General features: G+C 36.6%; 2 protein-coding genes and 2 pseudogenes across 2 annotated transcripts; 3 read left to right on the top strand and 1 right to left on the bottom strand.

Moving 5' to 3' along the window:
* Positions 1 to 3,302: 3,302 nt before the first annotated feature.
* Positions 3,303 to 4,283, bottom strand: LOC113448846 (olfactory receptor 5G9-like). Its single transcript, XM_087933895.1, is given in 4 exon segments — positions 3,303 to 3,544; positions 3,547 to 3,897; positions 3,900 to 4,019; positions 4,022 to 4,283. Coding segments are annotated over 4 exon segments (975 nt in total).
* Positions 4,284 to 12,950: 8,667 nt separating this feature from the next.
* On the top strand, positions 12,951 to 13,697 carry LOC113448845 (olfactory receptor 8U3-like; annotated as a pseudogene).
* A 2,576-nt stretch (positions 13,698 to 16,273) lies between these two features.
* LOC113448870 (olfactory receptor 5F1-like) lies at positions 16,274 to 19,109 on the top strand. Its single transcript, XM_026719683.2, has 2 exons — positions 16,274 to 17,205; positions 19,085 to 19,109. The coding sequence occupies exons 1-2, from the start codon at positions 16,274 to 16,276 to the stop codon at positions 19,107 to 19,109; spliced, it is 957 nt and encodes a 318-aa protein (XP_026575468.1).
* Positions 19,110 to 21,292: 2,183 nt separating this feature from the next.
* On the top strand, positions 21,293 to 22,228 carry LOC148128049 (olfactory receptor 5F1-like; annotated as a pseudogene).
* Positions 22,229 to 25,747: the final 3,519 nt, after the last annotated feature.

Below are 25,747 nucleotides of genomic sequence, written 5' to 3'. Positions count from 1 at the left end.
GTTGCAAACAAAATTTAGAAGAACATATTTATGCTACTCACTTGTCTTGAATATATTATATCACATTTATTAAAAAAAAAATTTGAGGTAAACTTTCCTCCCTTCTGGAAGCTGTCTTGTTTCTGAAAGGAAATACCCGTTTCCCTGTTTGGGACAGCTACTCACTTTCCATTTTCTTCCCTGTTTTAACTTGTGTCCCTAATCTGTTTTTTTGTGGTGCTATTTTTAATAGGCTGGACTGTTTTTTTCCCTTTGTATAAAGAAAGGTGCAAAAAATGAATTAAGTAATTCTGCTTTCTCCCTGTTGTTTGCCACCTTCTTACCACTTTCTCTCAGCAATGGACCAATTGTTTCCTTGACTTTTTTCTTGTTTTTAACATGTTGGAAGAAGCTTTTTTTCTTATTTTTTTTTTACTTTTGTCACAAGCCTTTGTTCATTGTGAGCCTTAGCTTTCCTCACTTCATCTTTGCAGGCTCAGGCTATTTGCTGATATTCTGCCACAATTAAAAAACACAATTAATTCAGCATGCAAGAGTAGGAATTTATAGTGGACAATCTTTGTCTCCAAATTATGGACACTGGCAAAACCTGAACTGAGTTTGTCTTTTATATTAAGCTGCCCCAAATGTAATTACAATACTCAATATCTAAACTGAACCCCACCCACATGTTTGGGTTCTAACGGAAGAGTTTAGTGAAAAAGGAAGAACAATTAGCAGTTGAAGACTAAGTTTTTCCAGAGGTCTTTTGGGGCATGATGCTGTATGTTGTATTTTTGTTTTATCTGACTTATTTTATTTTATTAAGTACTGGGATTCCTGAGAGTCGTGGACTGCAACAATATACAATTTGTTAAGTAAGTAAGTAAGTAGATATGTATATACATGCATGCATAGTTACATACTGCATACATATGAGACATGACGTCTTTTCAAAATAAAGGTGTAGCTTAGATTTCTCTTTACTGCCCTGGTCAAACTGAAACATCACTATCCCACATTATCAGCCACAGATCAAAAGAAGACATGATCAAGTTAAGAGACTTATGTATTAATCTGAGTAAAATATTTATTTGATCAGTATTCTACAATCAGCAGAGAGTAAGTGGCTTTAATATATCTGAAGCCAGAGAGCTAATTTTTTAAATATGCCTCTGCCAAAATAGATCAGGACAAAATAGTTGATTATTTTGATATGTTGTATCTGAGGGAACTGGCCCTAACAAGATCATCAAAGTGGGGAATAAGATAGAACTACATAAGTAAAGGGTTTTACATGCATGCACACATCTCAGAAACGCAAAATAATATGTGAGAATTGTCAAGAGAATACTAAAGCTTTAGAAATCCTGTCTACCATGAAGATTGTCATTCCAAGTCACTGATCACCAGAAACAAAGACATGTCATTAAAATCCATGATCTGATCTTGCAGAGGCTAATATTATCTCTCGTTTGAGGCAAAAGTTGTCAAACTCCCTGATACTCAATCCATACTTATTAAAAGTTGGCAATATCAGATGTACACAATCAGCCTGGTCATTCTCAGACTGAAAAATCTTCCCTGAATCAACAACATGCAAAGAGAACAAAGCTACATCATTAGCAATCAGAAGAATAAGGAAGTTCAACTGATAAAGTTGTCACTCTTCAAATCTTCACCAAATCTTCCATCTATTCTGGTAGTGGGAAAGCATAATTATAGTATTCATGTCTTATTACAATTAATATAATACATCAGGCAGCCATATCACTAAATTATAATTATAACATCAAAACAACCATTATAAACTTTTTCAAAAAAAGTTGGACTCAATAGAATAGAGTAGAGTAGAGTAGAATAGAATAGAATAGAATAGAATAGAATAGAATAGAACAGAATAGAATAGAATAACAGAGTTGGAAGGGACCTTGGAGGTCTTCTAGTCCAATCCCCTGCTTAGTAGGAAACACTACACCACTTCAGACAAATGGTTGTCTAATCTCTCCTTTAAAACTTCCAGTGTTTGGGGCATTCACAACTTCTGGAGGCAAGAATTGCAGATATAGTATTTATTCTATAGTATTCAGAGGCAATCACATGAGAGAGATATGTAAAAAACAAAAACAAAATGGCATCCACACTCAATAATTCAAATCTCTGCAAGCAATGCATCTGAGAAGGGACAGAGTTTTGATTAAAGGGTTGCGGCCAAATCATGACCATTTTGACCTCACCTTCTTCCATGGCTGTCTGATACTAATCTATCCTTAAGGTCCCTTTCAGGAAAACATTCAGATTATCTCAAAACACCTTTTGTTCTGAAAATGTTAACCAAAGACTGCTTGGTTCAGCAGTACAGTCTGTAGGGAAGTCTGCAGATTATGGATACTGTAGCATCTAAATACTACTTGTTACCCCTATCAACCAACAGGACGATCATTTATGGCTGAGAAATACACTTATTTTCTGGCATGCTTCCTCCCTCTTCCCTTTAGCCATGAAAATTGCATGGATATATCAGATTACTGGGTCGGCCTATATTGCAGAAATGTACATTTTATAGCCTCCTCCTACTTCTCAAATTTAGGAATGTGTTATTTTAATATTTTAAGCATACTCCAAGCCTTAACAAATTAAAATGATCACAAAGGAAGGAAAAGTGATTCCTAAGAGTTGTTGCACACACTGGCCAAAAAAATCCATGCACAGTTTTGGGTAAGAGCCCCAGGTTATCTCAACAGTTAAAATAATGCCGTTCTGCTCCAGTTAAAAACAAAAGATTCAAGTGCTTTCTAAAACAGAGGACATTTTTCTGGTCTCTGCAGCTCCAAGATATCAGCAGAACATCTTCTTAGGGGTGATGATGCCCCTAAGAAAGTAAGAAGCTGATGCTGATCCTTGGCACTCAGCTAAAATTGGTCCCTTATCAAATCCATCCTGTTTGTAAATTAGAAATAAAGAGGTGACATGTGAAGATAGAGAAGAGGAGGCAGCAGAATAAGCAGGGAGAAACTCCACTTATTATTAATGGTGTTTCATTTGGTTCCTAGTGTAACCCAGAAAGAGCTCATCAATACTTATTAACAAATAGATGTCAGAGTGTATGTAGGAAAAATTTCCATTGCCTGCCTTATCAATTATTTCTTTTCAGGAAGAATTTGTGTGCCATCTCAAGCCTTCTTATGGACAGGGCGAGCCTTATGAATCCATAGTTTTATAATAAATGAGACCATCATGGGGGAAAACATCCTGATTTTTATTCTGGTATACTTTAAGTAATACTTTTTCTACCAGTAGTTTTCAAGAAATACATTACAAAGCTACACAACCACAAATATAGAAATGCCGGAATTTCCTTTAGGTTTCCTTCTGAGAAATGCATTTTGTCTATCAATGCAAATGAGCATTTGAAAAGCTCCTTTTACTTCCTTGTTTCTCACATTATAAATCAGAGGGTTCAGCATAGGGATAACCATTGTGTAGAAGACAGAGGTAATTCTGTTTGAATCCCTTCCACGGATTGCATTAGGCTGGCAGTATATTAGGAGAATTGTCACATGGAGATTGCTGTGAAGTGAGAGGCACAAGTGGAGAAAGCCTTGTATTTTCTCTTGCTGGAGTGAATCCTTGAAACACACACAATAATTAAAATGTAGGACATGAGAATAATGATGGTGGTGCTATTTTCTACAAAGGTGGCAAAAATGAAAAGCAGCATCTTATTGAGCTGGGTGTCTGAACAAGACAGAGTTAAAACTGGCACAACATCACAAAAGAAGTGGTTGATGATATTTCCACAGAACGGTAGCCAAAAAGCAGAGACTTTATGAACTAGAGCACAAATAGTGCCCCACAGATAAGAACTAAGCACTAGAAAGATGCAAACATTTCTGGACACAATCACAGTATATAATAAGGATTGCAAATGGCCACATACCGGTCATATGCCATTGCAGCCAAGAGAAATGATTCAGCAACAATAAACATGATGAACAGGTACATCTGAACTGCACGTGCAAAAAACACAATATACCTGCAGAGGCAGTGCCCATCAACAATTTGGGTGTTATAGATGAAGAGTAACAAATGTCAGTCAAAGATAAATGGCTGAGGAAGAAATACATTTGGGTATGGAGACGAGATTCAGACTTGATTAACAGGATGATCCCAAGATTTCCCACCATGGTCATAATGTAGATCACAAGAAACATCAGAAAGAGAATGACCTGTAGATCTTCTGGGTGGTCTGAGAAACCCAAAAGAATGAATTGCGTCACCACTGTGTAGTTTCCTTTCTCCATTCCTTTCAGATCACGAACTAGAAAGTATTACATTTGATACAATATGAAGAGACATTTGACCTAGAAACCATCTAAAGAAAATGATGATTATTTCTGTATCATATTTTGTTCTTCAAAGAGTGATTTATTTTTTCACCTGTGGATAATACTCCTTTGAGGGGGAGAAGAGAGAGAAAAGGGGAAAAAGCAATAAAGGAATCTTTATCAACATTTTTTTAAAAATGGCTTGTGGCTGTCGAACCAATCACTTATTAAAATCCATCAACATATTTGAAAAGAGATTTTAAGCAAAACCCATCATAATATTGCAATCCCAGTTGCAGTTATTTCTCTATAACCTATCAGTAATAGAGGAATATAATCTCTCTCTCTCTCTCTCTCTCTCTCTCTCTCTCTCTCTCTCTCTCTCTCTCTCTCTCATCTATTTATCTATCTATCATCTATTTATTTATAGAAGTATCTCTCATCAGCCATAAAGTCAAGACACCAAAAAGAACCCCATAGTTAATTGGATGTGTAAGACTATGTAAGAAAGATCTACCAGGACCAGCTCATGTATCTTCCATATGTTTATCATAGTATAAATGGATAACCAAAACATTCTCAGATTGCAACCTATAGTAGTCATCTTCAAATTACCACAAAATGAGTAACAGTTGAAAGCCCCCTACTCAAGTTATCAGAATCAACACTTAACTATATGGAAAGCTTCCTGGTTTTCACAGGGCTTAGACTGAAGGGGGTCTGTTGGATTAGAAAGTGAATAGATTCCAATTTGTCAAGAGGCTCCTGAGCATTGCTCTGCAAAGCTTCTAAGGGGCAATTCAATTCAACAAAGCTTGGATCAAATTACCTCTTTGAAGCAGTTTCTAAACTAAAGCCAGGTTCAATTCAAAGGACCTGCTATGTGCAAATCTTTCTTTTTCACCCTCAAAAAATAGATTGATTCTTGAATAGAAGAAATTTGCCCTGCATGCCAACTTGCAAATAATTGAATCATACTTTCTTCAGATTTCAGATCTCCTGTTTGATTTTCAAACTTTAAGTTAGATTGGGCTAAATTTAATTTCATTCCAGTTCTTACCAGGTGCCATCTGACATTGTAAAGCAACAGAGCAGCCCTAGACACCTGCAGTTGTCCAGCCAATGGCAACAGACTCCTCTTCCTTGACCTCCAAGACAAATGCTACTGGAATGCATGAGGGACCCTTTTTCAATAATCTCTGTGCCCTTTGGGATGTGATCTCAGAAGTACTTTAAATTTGTCTCCTCGGGAGGAGGGATTCTTCCAGTAATATCAGCAACTATATATATATATATATAGATACTAGATATATATAGAGAGCCTAGATACTTCGAATCTTACGCGGGAGAAAACCCGAACAACCAAAGATCCACATACAAATACCCGAGAGAGATCACAGCAGCCCTAAATATATATATATATATATATGGATCTTTGGTTGTTCGGGTTTTCTCCCGCATAAGATTTGAAGTATCTAGGCAACATTTCGATGAAGTCTCATTCATCATCTTCAGGCTTCTGTCTCCGGCTCTGTGCTTCTCAGAGTAATGTGAGATTGCAGCTGCTTCCTCCTTTTAACTGCCAGTGGGGTGGGACTTGATTGGGTGGGGGCTTGGCTGTGTTCTGATTGGGTGGGGTGTGTTCTCATTGGTAGGGGTTTGGCTGTGTTCTGATTGGTTGGGGGTTAGGCGTGTTCTGATTGGTTGGAGGCGTGTTCTGTTCAGGTGGGGGCTTGGTTGTGCTCAGGTTAGTCTTAGTTGCTGGGGGATTTGAGCTGGTGAGTTGTGATCTTGCTGTTTGGCTTGAGTTCGTGGTCCTTCTGCATCTTCATAGTGGGTGTCGGTTTGCTTCATGTATGGCTCGGAGGGGTTTGAAGTGGGTAGTGATGCAGCTGCAGTGCAGCTTCTGGTCCATGGTCGTGTCTCATCTTCTGAGTGGGTGTGAGTCTGTTTTCTACATGGAAGTGTGGTGGTGGCATCTTGTGTGGCTCTCATGGGTGTGGGTCTGGTGTCCTTCTTCATGTTAGGTACTTAGTTCTTCATGTTAAGAACATAAGAACTCAATCAAAAAAGAAGAAACGACCTCTTCCCTGGTCCAACACCTCAAAGCCACAGGACATGAAATTGATTTTAAAAATACCAGAACCATCGCCAAAACCGAACACTTCAACAGCAGAATAATCAGAGAAGCCATAGAGATAGAAAAATGCCCACACAGCATGAACAAATGAGATGATACCTCCCGCCTTCCAGCCATTTGGAAACCCGCCCTCATGAACAGACGAGTACCTAACATGAAGAAGGACACCAGACCCACACCCATGAGAGCCACACAAGATGCCACCACCACACTTCCATGTAGAAAACAGACTCACACCCACTCAGAAGATGAGACACGACCATGGACCAGAAGCTGCACTGCAGCTGCATCACTACCCACTTCAAACCCCTCCGAGCCATACATGAAGCAAACCGACACCCACTATGAAGATGCAGCACGACCACGAACTCGAAGCCAAACAGCAAGATCACAACTCACCAGCTCAAATCCCCCAGCAACTAAGACTAACCTGAGCACAACCAAGCCCCCACCTGAACAGAACACGCCTCCAACCAATCAGAACACGGCTAACCCCCAACCAATCAGAACACAGCCAAGCCCCCACCCAATCAAGTCCCACCCCCACTGGCAGTTAAAAGGAGGAAGCAGCTGCAATCTCACATTACTCTGAGAAGCACAGAGCCGGAGACAGAAGCCTGAAGATGATGAATGAGACTTCATCGAAACGTTGCCTAGATACTTCAAATCTTACGCGGGAAAACCCGAACAACCAAAGATCCACATACAAATACCCATGAACCTCAGAAAACACACACACACACACACACACACACACACACACACACACACACATATATATATATATATATATATATATATATATATATATATATATATATATATATTTGTTTTCTGAGGTTCTCGGGTATTTATATGTAGATCTTATATGCAGCACGACCACGAACTCGAAGCCAAACAGCAAGATCACAACTCTCCAGCTCAAATCCCCAGCAACTAAAACTAACCTGAGCACAACCAAGCCCCTCCTGAACAGAACACGCCTCCAACCAATCAGAACACGGCTAACCCCCAACCAATCAGAACACAGCCAAACCCCTACCAATGAGAACACCCCCACCCAATCAGAACACAGCCAAGCCCCACCCAATCAAGTTCCACCCCCACTGGCAGTTAAAAGGAGGAAGCAGCTGCAATCTCCATTACTCTGAGAAGCACAGAGCTGGAGACAGAAGCCTGAAGATGATGAATGAGACTTCATCGAAACGTTGCCTAGATACTTCAAATCTTACGCGGAGAAAACCCGAACAACCAAAGATCTACATATATATATATATATATATATATATTTGAAGTCTGAAGGTTGAGTCATGGCAACTGGACTTGTTTTCTTATTGGTTTGAGACATTTCACCGCTCATCCAAGCAGTAGCAGCAGCCAGAGCAAGCTCCTTTGGAACGTACCAACTCTTTCTTCAGGGAGGAGATCCCTGAGGTTGATGCTGGAGGAGTTGGTACATTCCAATGACTCTGCCTAACTTGCTCTGACTAAGGAACCTGCTTGGATGACCAGTAAAATGACTCTATCAAGAAAATAAGTCTGGTTGTCATGATTCAACTTTCAGACAGGTTTACCTGGATGACTGAGAATTTTTATCAACATCCCTCTGAAGCATTCTGGCTTTCTAGCCCACATTTTCTCCATTTCTCAGAAGGCAGCAGGGAAGCTTTAGCTGCTCTGAGCTGAGACTGAAAAAATTAAAGAGGCTCAGATCAATTAGTCCTTCAATAGGAGACCACTGACAACACTGGGAAATCTCAAGTCTTATAGTTAACAAGTCATAAGATTGGGAAGTTGGAAAGCATCATGGAAGAAGGCAACAGGAAAGAACTTTCTTAGTGTTGACATCCTTTAAGAAAATCCTATCACACCTCACACTGAGAGTCTATGAAGCCATCAGGAATCAAGCTTGATTTGAAGAAACCATTACTTTTGCTTCTTTCTCCAGGAGCTCAAGGCAGCATAAACAGCATTTATTCTCCTTTCCCCCCAAAACTATATGTGTTAGTCTTAGCTGAATTATAATGACTGGCCCAAAACCAGTAAGTTTCCATGCCTGAGAATTACTACCTGGTCTTCCCAGTACAAGTCCAATGCCTTAACCATTAAACATATTGTCCTCTCAATGGCTTGTTTTATTTCTTTGTTTGATTGCATATATGTCTGACAATACTCAATAGTCTTCTCTTTGTGGTTAAATGTTCAATAAAAATATTTTAAAATACATTTCTAGATCATCTATAGTCTCCAAACACTTCCAAGCTTAGTGTACTTTGATTTATTACCAAAACCAGAGAAAGTGAATTGTTATAAGTGGCCTACCTCATTCTGAAAATAAACTAATGGGGTAATAATTAAGTGGCTCAGAAGAAAATAGCCATACCACATCAAGGAAGTTCTCTTGATGAACAAGTGATAATATACCTAAGGTTAAAAAAAAATAGAGCCAAATAATCCTATAGGATAAAGAGAAAATTAATGGCAGAGGAAACATCATTTTCTAAATTAGCTAGTTCAAGGCTGGCCAAAGTAGTTTGGCTTGTCTTTCCTCTACCACTGGAAGCAGCTTCAGCTGCAGGATCATAGTTTTCAATGTTAAGTTACAGCCCTAGCTGCACCATCACAGGCTGGTATCATAATTACCTCTGCTTTGCTAGAAAAGCCCTTCAACCAGGGGTGGGATTCAAATTTTTAACAACCGGTTTTGTGGGTGTGGCTTAGGTGGTAGGCGTGGCTTGGTGGTCATGTGACTGGGTGGACATGGCTTGGTGGTCATGTTATTGGCTGGGTGTGGCCAACTCAATATCACTCACATCGAGGCACGCATCTCCTCACCTGGCCTCTCATGACTGTGGGGATGCTGCAACAGTCGTAAGTGTGAAAAATGGTCATAAGTCCACTTTTTCAGTGCCATTGTAACTTTGAATGGTCACTATTCTAATTTTATTAGCAAATGTTGGACTTTATTGACTGTTTTTAAAGTTTTCTTTTTTCTCATTTGTCAACTGGTCTTGCCCACAATGATATTATTTCCTAGCGCACATTAAACAATTTTGTGCCACAAGCAGGACCTAACAAGATGCATAGATGAAGTTGCAATGTATGAACCTCTAGAACATTTCACTGGTTTTCCTAAATGAATCTTCCCAGGGTCCCTTCAGCAAACAGTTAAATCACAAGTTTAAAACTGTTGGAAGCAAGACACAAGCAAGTTTAAAACTGAACATTATTCTTGTGTCCCCAGAGTGAGTGAGGTTATGATTTATTTATTTATTTACTTATTTTTATTTTATTTGGTTTGTCAATTGCTTACAAGATAATAGGTATAAGTAAAAACATAGTTATGAATACATGGATACATATAAGAAAAATAAAAGAAACAATAGGACAGGGATGATAGGTAAATTGGTGCACTTATGCACGCCCCCTACAGACCTCTTAGGAAAGGGGCGAGTTCAGAAGCATTTGGGGAAAGAATAAATTATTTTCAACAATTCATAGTTCCAGATAAACAAGTATATAACAGTAAGAAGCAGAATTTCATTGCGAGGTTAAAAAAAGAAGACCTGTTCTCTCCATTCATGCCTGTTCCAAGGTACTTCTTCTTTTTATTTGTGGCGCCTGATACTATTTCCTCTATTAATCAGTTGTACTGGGTGATGGCTTTGCACATTTAGAAAGATATATTTCTTATGGGAGAGAAGGCATTCAAGAGTCAACCTTCCCCACTGCCTCCTATACATTTCTACATTCCATTCCATGCTGGAGCAACTTTTCAATAAAGGGGAAAGATAACTGAAAATTGGAGGTGCATCTTTTGTGAAGCAGAGTGTTTCCTTTTATTTTAGTTTTAACACTAATTGTAAATAATTATAATGATGTATGTATCTTATGAAATGTACAGCTGAAAAAATTATGTGACTTTAAATAGCAGGGAAGAGATTTAAATTAGGGAGGAGCAGATTTATTATTTATATAAAGGAGGGCTGAAAGAGGAAAATAACAGGGTTTTTTAAAAAAATTTTTATTGATTTTTAAAAACAAACATAAACAATCAAAACATAAAACATAAAACATCTTTTTTGAAAGCAGCCTGATCCCGGGTTACATCTCTTCGTGCAGACACAAATTCAAGTTCATGCTCATTTTTATATTCCATTCCATATCTTATTATCATTCTACATTTTCTATATAATTTCTCCCCTCTTTCAACTTTCTTTATTTTATTTTATTTATTTCATCTCAATTCAAATCATCATGCTTATATTCTTTGTCTGTCCTGTTTCAGCTGTCTATTATCTTTTCTCATTAAGCAAAATTTCTCCTGTGATCACTAATTGGAGTATGACGCCTTTATATCTTTCCCCTAAAATTATAACACTTAATGTAATACATAATTTCCTTTCGGATTATGCTTGGTACATTCTGAAACTACAGTGTATTTTAAAAAAAGAAAAAATTGTAAATATATAACATAATTAAACAACAATCCATACCAATTCAATTCTATCATTAATATTAATATTCATTTAAATCTTGAACATTTTACACATTACTTTTCAAATAAGTATCATACTTCTATGGGAACACTTATAAACTTTCCATTCCTTCCCTCCCACTTCACTTATATTTTATAAAACATTGAGTAGTTAAAATGTTCCCATTCCTTCCTAATTCAATTGTCTCATTTATTTCATTTCATTTATTTTGTTCACAAAAGTTTCACTAAATGACACAGAATATTTTATTCCACTTTTAAATCATATGTTGTTTCCAATTTTCTAACATTATTTCTATTACAAATATAACAATAAAATCTTATGTACCTTTACAGAATCCCTTTTTCAGTTAAATTTTCACCCATTATCTCTAAATAAATCCTATTTCTTTACATTTTGCCCCAGACTTTTGTAACTTCTCTTCCCTTTCTTCTTCTTCTCCCTCCCCTTTTTACCCCCCTGTCTCTCCACCTCCATTTCCCTCTTCTGTATTCCCCTTTTCTGTTCTTTTCCAACATTATTTCACATTATTTTTCCCTTTTTTGGCTGTTTTTTTAGGTCTTAAATTCTCCCTTCTCTTTTCCCCCTTTCCCCTTTCTTCCCCAGATAGAATTACTTGTTCATTAAAAATGGCTTCTTCTTTATCCCAATCTTCTTGTTGTGCATTCCTTTCTTGCTGTTTCTTGTAAACACCAATCGCCATTTCTAAGAATTGAAAAGTAGAGCCAAAAGAGCCCTTCCCTTCTTGTTCCTCTTCTTTATATTTTTTAAATTCGATTTTCAGTTCATCCAGTTCATTCAGTCCATCCAGAAGTGATGCCATTGTAGAATGTTTTTTTTAAGCAACCAGCCAATTATTTTTAGTCATTCAAATATGATTTCCAAAAACCCCAAAATCACCAAACAATCCAAATACACACAAGCTGTTTCTGTTAACACTTTCTTCTTTTTTCACTTTCTCTTCTTGGGGTTACAATTTAGTTGCAAAATTCCAGTTAAAATGTATCCTTTAGAAGTCTTATTAAGATTTAACTTTAAGATCTTTTAAATTACAAGCAGTCTCCTCCTTCCAAGTCCTGCTCTTATTCTTTTCATCTCCCTTCCCACTTATAACAAAAAAAGGCTTTTTTAATATTCAAAAATCTTTATTGTCCCTTTGGCATTTAATTAAATTTCCAGTTTAATTACCTGTTAGTGCCAAAGTGGATTTTTCTGATTTCTTTATTCAGGTCTTCTCATTATCAGCGTGAGGAAGGAGAGTGAAAAAAAAACCTTCCCCTTTTCACTTTCGTTCGCTGCTTCCGACTCTTCTTTGGGAGCAATGTATCTTTTACAAAATTTAAATTCCAGGGTACCTCAGTTGTTGCTTTTTGTCCCGGTCAGCCAAACACTTTCACTTCTTAACTTTCTCCTGCACTTTCTTTTCCAGCTGAGTGCTTCTTTGAGGCAGCCATTTCTGACTGCCGCTCTTACCGCCTTCAGAAAAGGGAGTTTAGCCAGCTGAGGAGGAGAGGTGTGGCTCCCCTCGACCCTGCCAGCTCTCCCCTGTCTTCACCACCTCTACGGGGTGGCTTAGCCTGAAGCCAGCTGGCTTGGGGCACACCAGCTGCGACCTCAGGCAGAAACCATGCACAATCGCGGATTCCTGTCTGTTGCTGAAGCGCTGCAAACCAGAACTCCTCAGGAAAATAACAGTTTAGAGAACTCAGATTTATGTATATCAGGAATAGGATGAATGTTTAGGAAAAAAACATCTGAAATTATAATCTTGAATAAATAACTAGATTTGGCAGTGGCTGGGCTACAGGAGAAGGAAGGATATATTGAACTGCAATTGATTCTAAAAGTTCATGTTAGAATGACAGTGGAAATAACCGTCAAAACAGTCTATAGCCTATTATTTTTAAATATTTGCTATTTTTTAAAAAATGTGCTTCTCTCTAGTTTCAGTGGTGTCATCTGAAAAAAAATCAAAGACTGGCATGCAACCTTTTCATCAAAGAAATGTCTGAAGGAAATGTCTCTATGGGAAGTGATTTTATTCTTGTGGGCTTTACAGATCAGTATATATTTCAAACGCTGTCTTTTTTTGTTTTTCTCAGATGTTTATATTTTTACCATTGTTGGAAATCTTGGCATGATTTTATTAATCAGGATTGACTCACGACTCCATACTCCTATGTACTTCTTCCTGAGCCATCTTTCTCTTTTAGACATGTGCTATTCTTCCACAATTGTTCCTAAAACAATCTCTATATTTCGTCTCCCATTCTGTCGTTCTCATAAGATCAACCGCTTTTTCTGCGATGGGCCCCCACTCCTAACCCTAGCCTGCTCGGACACTCATTTCAATGAGAGACTTCTTTTTGCTGTAGTTGGGTTCAACATCTTGATCAGCACTGCAGTCATTCTAGCATCCTATTTGTCTGTTCTCATCACAGTGCTGACTATCCACTCTACTGAAGGCAGGTGCAAAGCCTTCTCCACTTGTGCTTCCCACTTAGCCACTGTGCATTGTTCTATGGAAGTTCCCTTTTTGTGTATTCATGGCCAAGTTCCAGCTATTCCCTGGATCAGGACCAAGTGGTTTCTGTGTTGTACTCAGTTACAACCCCCATGTTTAACCCACTAATTTACAGCATGAGGAACAAGGAAGTGAAGGATGCTCTTAGAAGAACAAGAGGCAGATTCCATTCTTCATGGTGCCAATGGCACCAAATAGTGCAATCTCAGCAAATACACTATAGATAAATCTTTTTCCCCCCACAATGAATGGGCAGGGTAGTTTACCAAAGGTTTGACAAGAAGAATATGGGAGGATATGTCCTTGAGGTCGACTTTATTGTCTTTGAAATGCCACCCTTTAAAACAGCCATATTTCTATTTCGATCTGCTTTTGACTTAGTTCAGCAACATTGCTGCAATTCTTTTTGACCTCTGTTGTATTCCCTGTTAAATTTATAGAACAGTGTATCCTCAGTCTGAATGACAAAGCCCCTACAGAATTTAGTCTTTCATTTTAAATTAACTGAAATTTTGCTGGAGTTTTGTAGAATATAAATGTATGTGGAAGAATCTTTTTGCAAGATGGGGAAAAGTAAAAGAGAATTTGTATGAGGCTTAAGTGTATTCCCTACAGAATTGAAGAAATGCCTACATCCTGTATAAAAACTGCTTGTAATCTATAATCTGAACTTCACCATCAAGGAAACAATGAAGTAAACTGCTTTTTCTGAGATAGTCAATCATTTAAACATTTTTATTAAATATCATCATTGTAATAATAATTTAAAAATACAAAAGTTAAAAGTTCACATATTTCAGATGTTTTGAAACTATATGGCTTAAGCTAGGCAGGATAACAATTAGAAACAAGGTGATAATTGGAAACACAACCTGCCACATGTCATTAAAAAGAGGGGGAGAAAAAAACTTCAAAACTTCTAGTGTTTTGCTTTATTTTTAAACATTATATCTCTCAAGTTAGTAAGTTAAATTAGTAATTTAAATTATGTGCTCCCATAAGAATACTGACTGAAAGTTTTTAAAGCGCTAGTTAATAGCAGGGAGAAATGATTCTCAGGTTGGGCTCAGAAAGTAAATGTGACCTAAAGATGAATAAGCTTAGTCAAACCTTCTAGGAACACAGAGCGTAAGGTATACCATGTGAGATTAATCGGGCATCGTAACAACATCACTGAAACAATGGATTTGGAGCTATCTAACAGGTAACCCATTGTCCAGTTAATTTCTTCCTGGTCCTAAAGGTGGGAAGTGTTATTGTTATTCAGGTTAGATAAATTTCTGTTTTTTCCATTTGCTTATTCATATGTTCAGAATATGGAAGGTAGCTAAGGAAGAAATGCTGGATGCACAGTGTATAAACTATATACCAGATGATAATATCTAAATAAGGAAGAAGAAAAACTACCACCAGCTGTTTGACTGGGCTATTTGTACGATGACTTGGGTTTGTGTGTGTGCATGGACATGGACATGCACACTGTAACAGCCAAAATAAACAATGTTGGAAAATCCACATATATATATATATAAACACATAACTTTTTGTCGCCATGCAAAAAGGAGCTCTTTACAATTCTGTTCTATATTCTCAGGATTCCCTACCCCATTGCAGGACTGTTCCATTTACAGAAATTAACTGAGAATTCCATACATACAAAAAAGCTCCTATTCTTTTTGGGTCATAAATAATACTGTCTAATCCTACCCAATGCAGTTGTCCTGTGCAATTAGGTTTTGCAAATGACTTCCAAGGGAAAACACCTTCCTACTAATCCAAAATTTACATAGAAGGAAACAAATACTGTAGTAACATATATCTGCTAAAATGCAGAAATGTACTATTCCTCTTTATTCAGGGGCAATCAGAGAATCGGGTGCATAACTACCGTATGTATATTCTCTTCTCATAGATGCATAAGTGATACATCCACATGGCCATATAATACATATAATGCAATAGCCAGATGGAAGGAAGTTTCTGGATCCAACCTTTTCCTTTTACAGTTTAGGATCTTCTCCAAGCCTATGAGCAAGGGACAGACTTTCCCTATCCCCACCAGTTTAAAATATCAACTGTGGTATTGGAACATTTATGAAATGAGTTTTAAAAAATCAAGATAAACATGTTAACATCTGGAAATATTTACCAGCAATAGACAGTTCTAGAATATATATGCTAATAATATTTTCTAAGGAAAAAGGGAATCCGATAGGGAACATGAAAGATTGATTAAGTGATTTCCACTAGTATATCGTACAATACGGACACTTGAATGCATCTTCTAGAAAGAGATATGGTGATCATCCATGTACCATCTTTTATTGAATATGATGAGAATTGTTTTTTAAAGCATTTTAAACTGCCTGGAATAAAAATTGAAAAAGAAATTCATAAAATAATATATTGCTGCATATTACAAACAAAATTACCCAAAGCTCATGATTATTAAACTTTAATAATATTTTCCAAATATGCAAACTGTTAAAATACACCTGACTTTACAATGACATTGATTTTATATTTGCAGATTGAGAAAGATTCTTAAACATTATTGTCTCTATACTCTAAAGTGACAAATTAGGATTTATTGGCAGAAAATCCCCTTAATAGTATCATATTTAAGGACCAGTTTCTCTGTTGATGATGAAGGATTTGGGATGGAGTTTTGGGAGAGGTTTGTTGTTCTTGTTTAGTTTTCATTAGTATTATTTAAATAAAATGCTTAATTCTAACTTTGGAAGGTACATGAAGATCCATATCTATTCTCCATGAACATCACAAGAATAATTCAGAAACAAAGATGTCTATTGAAAATCACACTGCAGTGTCTGAATTCATCCTCCTGGGTTTTGCAGAAAATCCCAAACTGAAAGTTCCAATTTTTATATTTTTCTTACTAATCTATTTTATCACAGTGGTAAGTAATTTGGGCATGATTTTGCTGATTAGAATGGACCCTCAGCTTCATACACCCATGTACTTTTTCCTCGGTAACCTGGCTTTCATAGATTTTTGTTATTCCTCCAATATTATCCCCAAAGCCTTGGAAAATTTTCTGGCAGAGAAGAAAACCATTTCCTTCACAGGATGCATTATCCAGATTTATTTATTTGTTGCTCTCGCAAGTACAGAAATCATTCTGTTTGGGTTGATGGCATATGACCGTTACGTGGCCATCTGCAATCCTTTGCTGTATCCTTCCCACATGTCCCATGCCCAATGCCTCAAAATGGCAGGAGGAGCCTTCATAGCTGGCTTCCTGAACTCCATTATTCATACCACTCTGGTAGGCACTTTATCTTTCTGCCACTCTAATGAAATCAACCATTTTTTCTGCGAGATCCCCCAACTCCTCAAACTCTCGTGTTCCAAAACCTTTTTAACTGAAATATTTATTTTTGTTTGTGCTGGAATTAATATGCTGGGCTCTCTCCTGATAATACTGAGTTCATATATACACATTCTTTACACAATATTTAAGATGAATTCTGTGGTTGGCCGTCAAAAAGCTTTCTCTACTTGTATTTCTCATTTGATTGCTGTATTCATATTTTATGGAACAGGCCTCTTTATATACTTGCAACCCAGTTCAAACTATTCAGAGGATCAGAATAAAATTGTTTCTTTGTTTTATGCCTTCATCATCCCAATGCTTAACCCTTTAATCTACAGTCTGAGAAACAAGCAGCTGAAGGATTCATTGAAGAGAACAATGGATAGAAATCTATTTTTGCATTTGAAATAATTATTAAGTCGAGAAGGTTTCAGCTCACTTAGATATGCTCCCCAATTTGTATTTTACTGTGTAGCAGTTGTATTATACTTTGAAATTGTAAAATACTTTAAATATTGTCAATAAGTCTAAAATATTGTAATTTGTTATCAAAACGGTAAATAAATTTAATGGCCTCTTACTTTAGAAAGTATCATGAAAGTAAAAATTGATGGAGAATGGTGGAAGGTATTGTGTTTGCATATCCCAATGAAGAAAAGGTACTTTCTTTTAACATCTCAAGGCAGACACAGTATTCATCAGGTTCTGACCAGTTCTGGAGAACCGGTAGTGGAAATTTTGAGTAGTTCGGAGAACCGGCAAACACCACCTCTGACTGGAGATTTTACAGTATCTTTCCCCTGCCACGCCCACCAAGCCACGCCCACAGAACCGGTAGTAAGAAAATTTGAATCCCACCACTGCCTCAAAGGTTATCATATAGAAAATGGCACAGAATTGTTCAGAGCTGTCCATGAAGATGGGACAAGAAACAATGTGTTTAGATTCCACAGAAGCAGATTTCAGTTGGACATCAAGAATAAATTCCTAAGGACTTTTCAGTAATAGAAGCGACTACCTCAGAAGATGGTAGAACTTCCCTCCTTAAAAATGTTTAAAGGCATCCTGAATGATCATCTGTTCGGAATGCAATACTACTTGATTCCTGCACTGGGCACAGACGTATTGCTAGATGAGCCACTAGGTGTCCAACGTTGGCAGACATGTGTAGCCAATGGTGGTGATCATGTAACAACATAAACGCAAATAAAAAAAATAGCTAATTTCAAGAATTCCCAGTAGTTTCTTGCTTCATTTTTTAAAAAATATCCCTATTTGAAATAAATTTATGGAGATATAGGCATGAGTTTTCATTCAACTTTCAATGGCAATTTGGAAGATAGTAATACTTAATTCATTGAACAGTGACAAGCAATCTAAAATTAGAGCGGATAGTTAGCCATTTACCATGATCCTTTGAGTAACCAATTAAGAAACTAAAGAGGGAGCTTTTGAATATCATATGATGAATTTAAACTGTCCCCACTGGGAGGCCTGTAGAAATAGCCTCCTTCTGGCTATTAAAAATCCAAAAGTTTTGTGAACTATTTTCTAGCTGTTTAATAACACCAAATTCTGCAGAGAGATTGGGCCATGATTCACATTATCCTCGGTTACCATAAATTTTGAACTCCCAACCAGGTTTTTTTCCCCTGAAAGTTATTTAAGGGAACCAAGGAAGGAAGCAATATTACTTTTGTTAACTTGCTGTTTCAGCATAATAACATCAACTGTGCACTCGAAAGGGTACTGTGACAAGTTCTTATGATAGATTAAGTGTGCAAGTACAATCTTTGAGACATAGAAAGAAAGTGCTTCTGGAAATAATTATGAGACATTTCTATTATCACATGAGTTACCTCCTGCTCATATAGGTAGGTTGTTACATGTCTGAGAATGGGAGAGAGAGGGAAAGAAAATAGGGAGATACAAAGATAAATTATCTTTGTGATAGAGCCAGATTGTTTTTGTATCAGTGATGCAGAGGGATATTAACACAATTTTGGGGTGAGAATGATGAATTTGATGACTGATACATATATACATTTGATGGGGGGGGGGATATCTGTGTGAAAGTGTAGTATATTTGTGAATTGAGAATGACCCTCCTCCTCCTCCTCCTCCTCTTCTATATACTGTGGTACTTTCCCCATTTTTCCCCACAACAATTCTGCATTACATTTACTCTTAACAGAATAGTGGAATTATTGGAATATCTCTATTGTCCTTCAGTGTTCTTGTATCCCTCTCATAATCCAGGCATAACCATGTTAACAGTTTGTTTCTGAGACTTAAACAGTGACACATACTACCACCCATTGTGTCTTTACACATCCTCATGAAACAATTATAGAAAGAGACTGTTCTACTCTTTTGCAAAGCTGCCCCAAATATCTAAATTAATGGCAATTCTTACATAGAAAAATACAGAACCCCCATCAGCTCTCGGGGTTGCATCTGTGAGCAATCTCTATTTAAGCTGACTTTTTTTTGAGGAACGCTAGAATGTAATAAAATAAACAATTATATGAACTCCAGGCATTTGGTGAAATGGAATTTGATCCAAGAAAGCTGTATAAATAAACCTTTACGATATTAGATGACTCTTCAATATTCATTGAAACTTCTCTGAACCACAAAGAAACAGTGGTTCTTCTACAAACCAACAGAGGAGGACTTTTCTCCCATCCCATAATTTCACAGGATATCAATATCCTTTTGAGAAGAGTATCAGATGCAGGCTGCCTGTCAAGGTTGTCCTGCCTTTTCAGAACTCCTCTTTCTCCTATCTGGGCCCTTAGAAATCACGCTTGCCAGGCTTGTCTTTATTTTTTTCCCTGATTTAAATGGGGGAGGGGAGGAAGAATGTTTGCAAAAATCTGGCTTCTTTATGAATCTTTAAACAGAAAATTATTTCCCTGAGCAAACAGTAATTTTTAGAATGATTATGATTACGATTACGATTATTATTATTATTGTTGTTGTTGTTGTTGTTGTTATTTAATCTTTGGTGAGATTCACAGCCTTTGGGGCTGCTTGATAGTTCAACAGCTCAAGGCCTAACCAAGGACCTAGGAACAGTTAAAGTAGCATCGGAGGATATAAGCTGTTTCAAGTAGGGTGGTTTTTTGTAGAATCAGGGTATTCAAGTCTGATAAATTCAGAATTTCCAAATAGCGAGGTAGCCCTTTAGGTATTGCTCCAAGGGCTCCAATTACAATTGGGATAACACACAATTTCTTTTTCCAAAGTAGCTCAACTTCAGTTTGTAAGTCCCAATACTTTCTGATTTTTTTTCTTGCTGCATGTCTTCACCAGGTATTGTAATGTCAATGAACCAAACCCTTTTCTTTTTTATTGTTGTTGTTGTTGTTGTTGTTGTTATTATTATTATTATTATTATTCTAGATGAATGAAAAGTAACTGAAAAGAAGCAAACAAGCAAACAAACAAAACCACTAGCAAATTTAACAACTCAGTTGACTTTGGTTCTCTTTGAGTGCATTTCAGCTGCTCCTCACAAATGATCAAATATCAGTTCTATTGATTAATAAACTCAGCTTTTTAAAAGATGCATCTAAGCATCACAACTTTCTTGCCACACAGAGAACCTTACCAGGAATTTCATATCTCATGAAGCTAAGAGAAATTATATGTTCTTCCTGGGGATAAACACAGCTGCAAAAAATAATTCCTATAACTCAATATTAATTTTCAACCTATTCTAACTAAACTTTTTTCCTAGTTTTTTTCCAACATGTAATCAGACAATTGTATTGGGCTATTGCTATCACTGATTTATTAAAACAAATCAATAAACTTGTACTGTTGCTCAATTACCTTGAAATGCCTCTTTAATTTGCAGTCTTGCTGGAATTAGTTTTTCTAAAAGTTTCAGTAGGAAAAAAATACTTTTGGCTGTTGTATCCTTTTGTTGGACAGATATCCCAATTATACAACTCATTGAATTGCCTTGCTGCATCAGTTATCAATTTTTGGACTCTCTGTGTAGGTTATCAAACTACATCACTGAAAATAAAACAACCACATTCTTAGAATGCAAGCGAAAGTTATATTTGTTGATATTAAAGCAAGCTATAGTGACATCCATAGGGGTGCATCATGAAATTAGTATCAAGATGTTGCAACACAAGCTTGGCCCCTTGTATGTATAGTGACATGACATGAAATGGGCATAACTTGGATTGTGATGTGTTATTCATTTTGTCAATCACATGAAATTGTCAAATTCTATAATCACAGCAGAGTACTGTATGTAGATTTTTATTTATAATGTCTTTACACCATATAATGAGATTTATTTTACATTATGTTTTTCAGGAAATAAAAGAATAAAAGTATTTGTTCTACAAAATGAAATAAACAGCTGAGTTATTCCACAGTTTTTTGCATTATTGCTTCTGATGTCTAACATGTATGGAGACCCATAATCATAAACAAGACAGGATAAATTCAGCCACAACGATGTCTGGAGAAAATCACACAGCAGTATCTGAATTCATCTTCCTTGAATTTGCAGAACAACCAGAAATGAAAGTTCCTCTTTTCATGTTTTTCCTCCTGACCTATGTTATCACAATAGTAGGTAACTTGGGCATGATTTTGCTGATCAGAATGGATCCTCAGCTTCATACACCCATGTACTTTTTCCTTAGCAACTTGGCTTTCATAGATTTTTGTTATTCTTCTACCACCCTCCCCAAGATTTTGACAATTTTCCTGTCAAGAAGGAAAACCATTTCCTTCACAGGATGCATCATCCAGATTTATTTATTTGTTGCTTTCGCAAGTACAGAAATCATTCTGTTTGGGTTGATGGCATATGCAATTGGCCATCTGAAATCCTTTGCTGTACCCATCTCTCATGTCCCATGCCCAATCCTCAAAATGGCAGGAGGAGCCTTCATAGCTGCCTTCCTGAATTCCATTATTCATACCATCCTGATAGGGACTTTGTCTTTCTGCCAATCCAATGAAATCAATCATTTTTTTCTGTGATCTCCCACCACTCCTCAAGTTCTCATGCTCAGACACTCTTGTCCCTAAAATATATGGTTTCACTGGTGCTGGAACCATCATTTGATATATTTTGTAATTATTCTCATCTCCTACATGTGCATCTTTTCAACAGTGTTCAAGGTTAACTCATTGGGAGGCCAGCAAAAAGTTATCTCTACCTGCCTCTCCCATCTGGTTGTTGTGACCATGTTTTATGGAACAGGTTTGTTTATTTATTTGCAACCCAGTTCAAACTATTCTGAATGTCAGCATAAAATTATGACTGTACTGTATGCCTTACTCATCCCTATGTTAAATCCCTTGATTTACAGTTTGAGAAACAAGGAGGTAAAGGATGCCCCGATAAGCGCAATGAATAAGAATGCTTCACATGTAAGATAAATATTTTCATCTGCAGACTGCAGTGAATAGGAATTCAGTTTAATCAAGTGCCAGGAATTGTGTCCTAGTTCTGTGGAATATTTAAACTGATGTTTTCTGTTAAGTGAGACATTTGAATGTTCACTCAGCCATTGATTGTCATCAAGAACCTGAACTAAGCTGAATTAAAACAAAGCTGAATTATTATTTAAATTGGGGATAAATAACATTTCTGAGGCTAGAGGCCCTCCTTTAAAATAATCTCTCATCTTGAAGAATATAATAAAATGACACAGTGGTATTTTAGCCTTTCTTGTTTGTTTTCTTTTGTGTGCATATCATGGAATTGGGAAGTCTAATAGTAACCCACCTCCAGTCACATGTCACAATGCCAGTTTTTCACCCCAACTCCAGAAGAAATTTCCATATTAGGTGGAAAGAAAGTAGGCAGGAAGGTAGAGAGGGAGAAAATAAGCAGCAGAAGAAAAAGGATTCAGAATCCTGTTGCTTGATGTGCTGAATTTATATTACTGGGGTTTTGTTAAACACCAGGATCATTCAAAATGAAGTCTGCCACTTGCTATCTGAAATTGTTTTGAACCTGTTCACATTTTAACTGTGAAAGCTTCATATTTTCAGCAAAACAAACACCTCAATAAATGTTAGTATTACTGAATCTGGAGCCATTTCAAAAAGGATGTAAAAGGATTCTTTCACATATTGCAAAAACTAGTGGGTGGAATTGGAGGTTAAAAAAACATTAATTTTAGGAAAAATATATGTTAAAAGCTTATTTCAAGAATAACATAATGGAAATCTGTATTTTAAAAAAATTATTTTAGGAATTTATGTTAAAAGCTATGCCAATTAGAGAAAGCTGTGTACAGAAGTTTTCTGTGCTAGAAAAATTACATATAAAAGAGGAGGCATATTCTTAAAATGAATTTTTAAACATTGTTAAAAGACCAATGAGTCAAATACCTATTTTATATTACTGCAATTTAAAAAAGTAAAATGTTGGCGATAGGAATCCAATGACAATGATTCATAACTAAATGACTGCAAGGTATATAGAGTGTTAAATATTCATTGTTTGTACTCTGTTGACACAACACTTTGCCTTCTTTTTGTCTATGAGATTGGGATATCACTTCCTTCTCCCTTTTTTTCCCAGGCCTATGTTCCTTGACTATTCTTCTGATAGGATACAGTGGGTTTTGTTTACATCTGTATTGCATTTGTTGTAAATATTCTTCTCCTTTCCTCATTGTTCTACAACCTACAGTACTTCACTAATTATTGCTCAGATCGGATTCCATCCATATATACACCAACTTCCAACAATGATCCAGTCAATTTGTATGGCTATTTGAGGTTTGCATGGGAAGTCAAGCCAAAAAGGGGAAAAAAACAAGACAGGTATCTTGGAGAAGACAACATTTTAAAGCTTGATCTGCTCAGTCAAAAGACTGAAAAGAGATGTATTCAGAATCTGGAGGAACAAGTTGAATTATGATTGCTGCAAAGCCAAGGGAATGTAATTGTGCTGGGAATTCATCCTCACAGGATGAGGTAATGCTGATTTCCAAACACAGAACAATAAATTAACCCCAACCCCTAATGACTCCTCATCAGGGCCACCCAATAAATTTAAAAGCAACTTTAATGAATCCAGATTTTTACTGATCTGCAGGCTCTTGTTTACAAAACTTTCCAATTGTTGCTGAATCTCAGAAGTATATAAATGAAGAACCCTCTTTTGGGCATAATTATTCCAGCCAAGAATATTTAAGGTTGTTTTGCAGGATCATTGGCATTCCTAAGAAATTGCCAGGCTGAACTTTATTATGAAAAAAATGGTTTTAAGAGGTTCTGTACTGAAGGCATTAAGCATTGAGAATCCTAAGACATATTGCATATAAATCTCTTGGGCTGAACATAGCATCTGCTAAGCTATAAAACTCAGCTTGAGATCTGTCTTTTTTTTTTTCTCCTTTAGATGATTCTTTCTAGATGGGATGTGGCCACTTCCTTTTACCCATTTCAAGCATTATAAATTATACAATAATCCTTTTTTGTTATCCAATCATGAGTTATGCCCTTGGAGCTGATGTATTATAAAGCATCACCCCAGAGATTTCATAGAAATAGCTGTTATTGTCTGTTATTGCAGAGACATAGAGAAGCGGGGTGAGGCCTTCATTATACAACATTCGCAATAGTGCTTGTGTCAATTTTATCCCCCTTGCCCTCCTATGGATGTTGCTGAACTTGAAAGTTAAAATAATTCAAAGATTGAATTTGATCATTTAATTCAAGAGTATGTACATTTCAACTGAACCCTCTTCCGAGTGAATCAACCTTCTGAAGTTTTGCAAAACCTACAGCCTGATGTGTCTGAGCATATGACAACATTCTCTGCCTATGTTTGTGAGTGGATGGGGTTTTTTTTGACAATATTGTTTTTAATAGCAGTCAAAACCAAGCAGCAATTTATGTTCCTCTACAATGTTATGAGAATGTAGGTACACACACCGCCTCTGGAAAAATAAATCTGCAAGTTTTTACAAAGTAGACAATCTATATGTTTTGCCCCCAAAGCAAAGTTTAATAATTGATTATTCTGCACATTTAACAATCTTCCCTTGCTTAACTACTTTAAACTACTCCAGGGATCCTGGTCTCTGGTATCAGAATGGTAAATTCAAAATCTTTAAAAGCAGCCGTTTTTGTAACAAAGCATCCAATATTTCCACCCTGCCTCCCTGGTAAGTCAAACCATTAGAGCAAAAACAGAATCTGAAGATGGAGCTCTGAATATATTACGGGCAGTGATATAGCAGGAATTGGTGATGATGTTCCTTGAGAAAGGATGTGGATGACTCATAGGGGCATTTGACTGGATTTCTATGATTAGGTGACTTGTATACTCTGGACAGAAAAGCAGGATACAAATTGATAATAATTTAGAGACAAATATTTTAAGCCTTGGGAAATAAAATAGAAATAGCATTTATCACTGCAAGGAAAACAATAATTATGAAATAATATTATCTGTATAATTTCATTTACTTGTTGATGCTGTGTTGTTTCAATTCTGGAAGATAAGCAATAATAGGTTTAGGCATTGGAAGAAGTGGGGTATACATATAATGTGCACTTACTTAAACACTGTGAACTAATTCCATTGAACAAAATGCTATTGACTCTCACAATAGATGTTTACCTTTTTCACTTTTGCAACACCATTCTCCAAGCAAAAGGCAGCACACATAGAAGGGAAGACATTTGTGAAAATAAGTACCAGAAAATATTATATTGGCATACTTTTTTTTTTAAAGGAAGGGTTTAAACGGGAGATCTGTTTTAGATTTACTGATACATTTGAATAGGAAAAAATTTCCTTCCTTCCTTCCTTCCTTCCTTCCTTCCTTCCTTCCTTCCTTCCTTCCTTCCTTCCTTCCTTCCTTCCCCACTCTGTTTTTCTATCCATCAGTCACACTTTAACAGTTAATAAATCCAACTTAAGGATCTCCATCC

The sequence above is a fragment of the Pseudonaja textilis genome, chromosome 1 (assembly GCF_049901715.1).
Source record: "Pseudonaja textilis isolate UNSWEBS1 chromosome 1, rPseTex1.2, whole genome shotgun sequence".
Taxonomy (NCBI): Eukaryota; Metazoa; Chordata; class Lepidosauria; order Squamata; family Elapidae; genus Pseudonaja; species Pseudonaja textilis.
Note: the sequence above shows the minus strand (reverse complement) of the source record. Positions and strands in the feature narration are given on the sequence as shown.

Excerpts from the sequence above, each read along its gene's own strand:
- LOC113448870 (XM_026719683.2), top strand. The coding sequence starts at position 16,274 with ATGTCTATTGAAAATCACACTGCAGTGTCTGAATTCATCCTCCTGGGT. Across the intron at positions 17,206-19,084 it reads ATGGATAGAAATCTATTTTT|TTTGTTTCTGAGACTTAAAC; the intron begins GCATTTGAAATA and ends CCATGTTAACAG.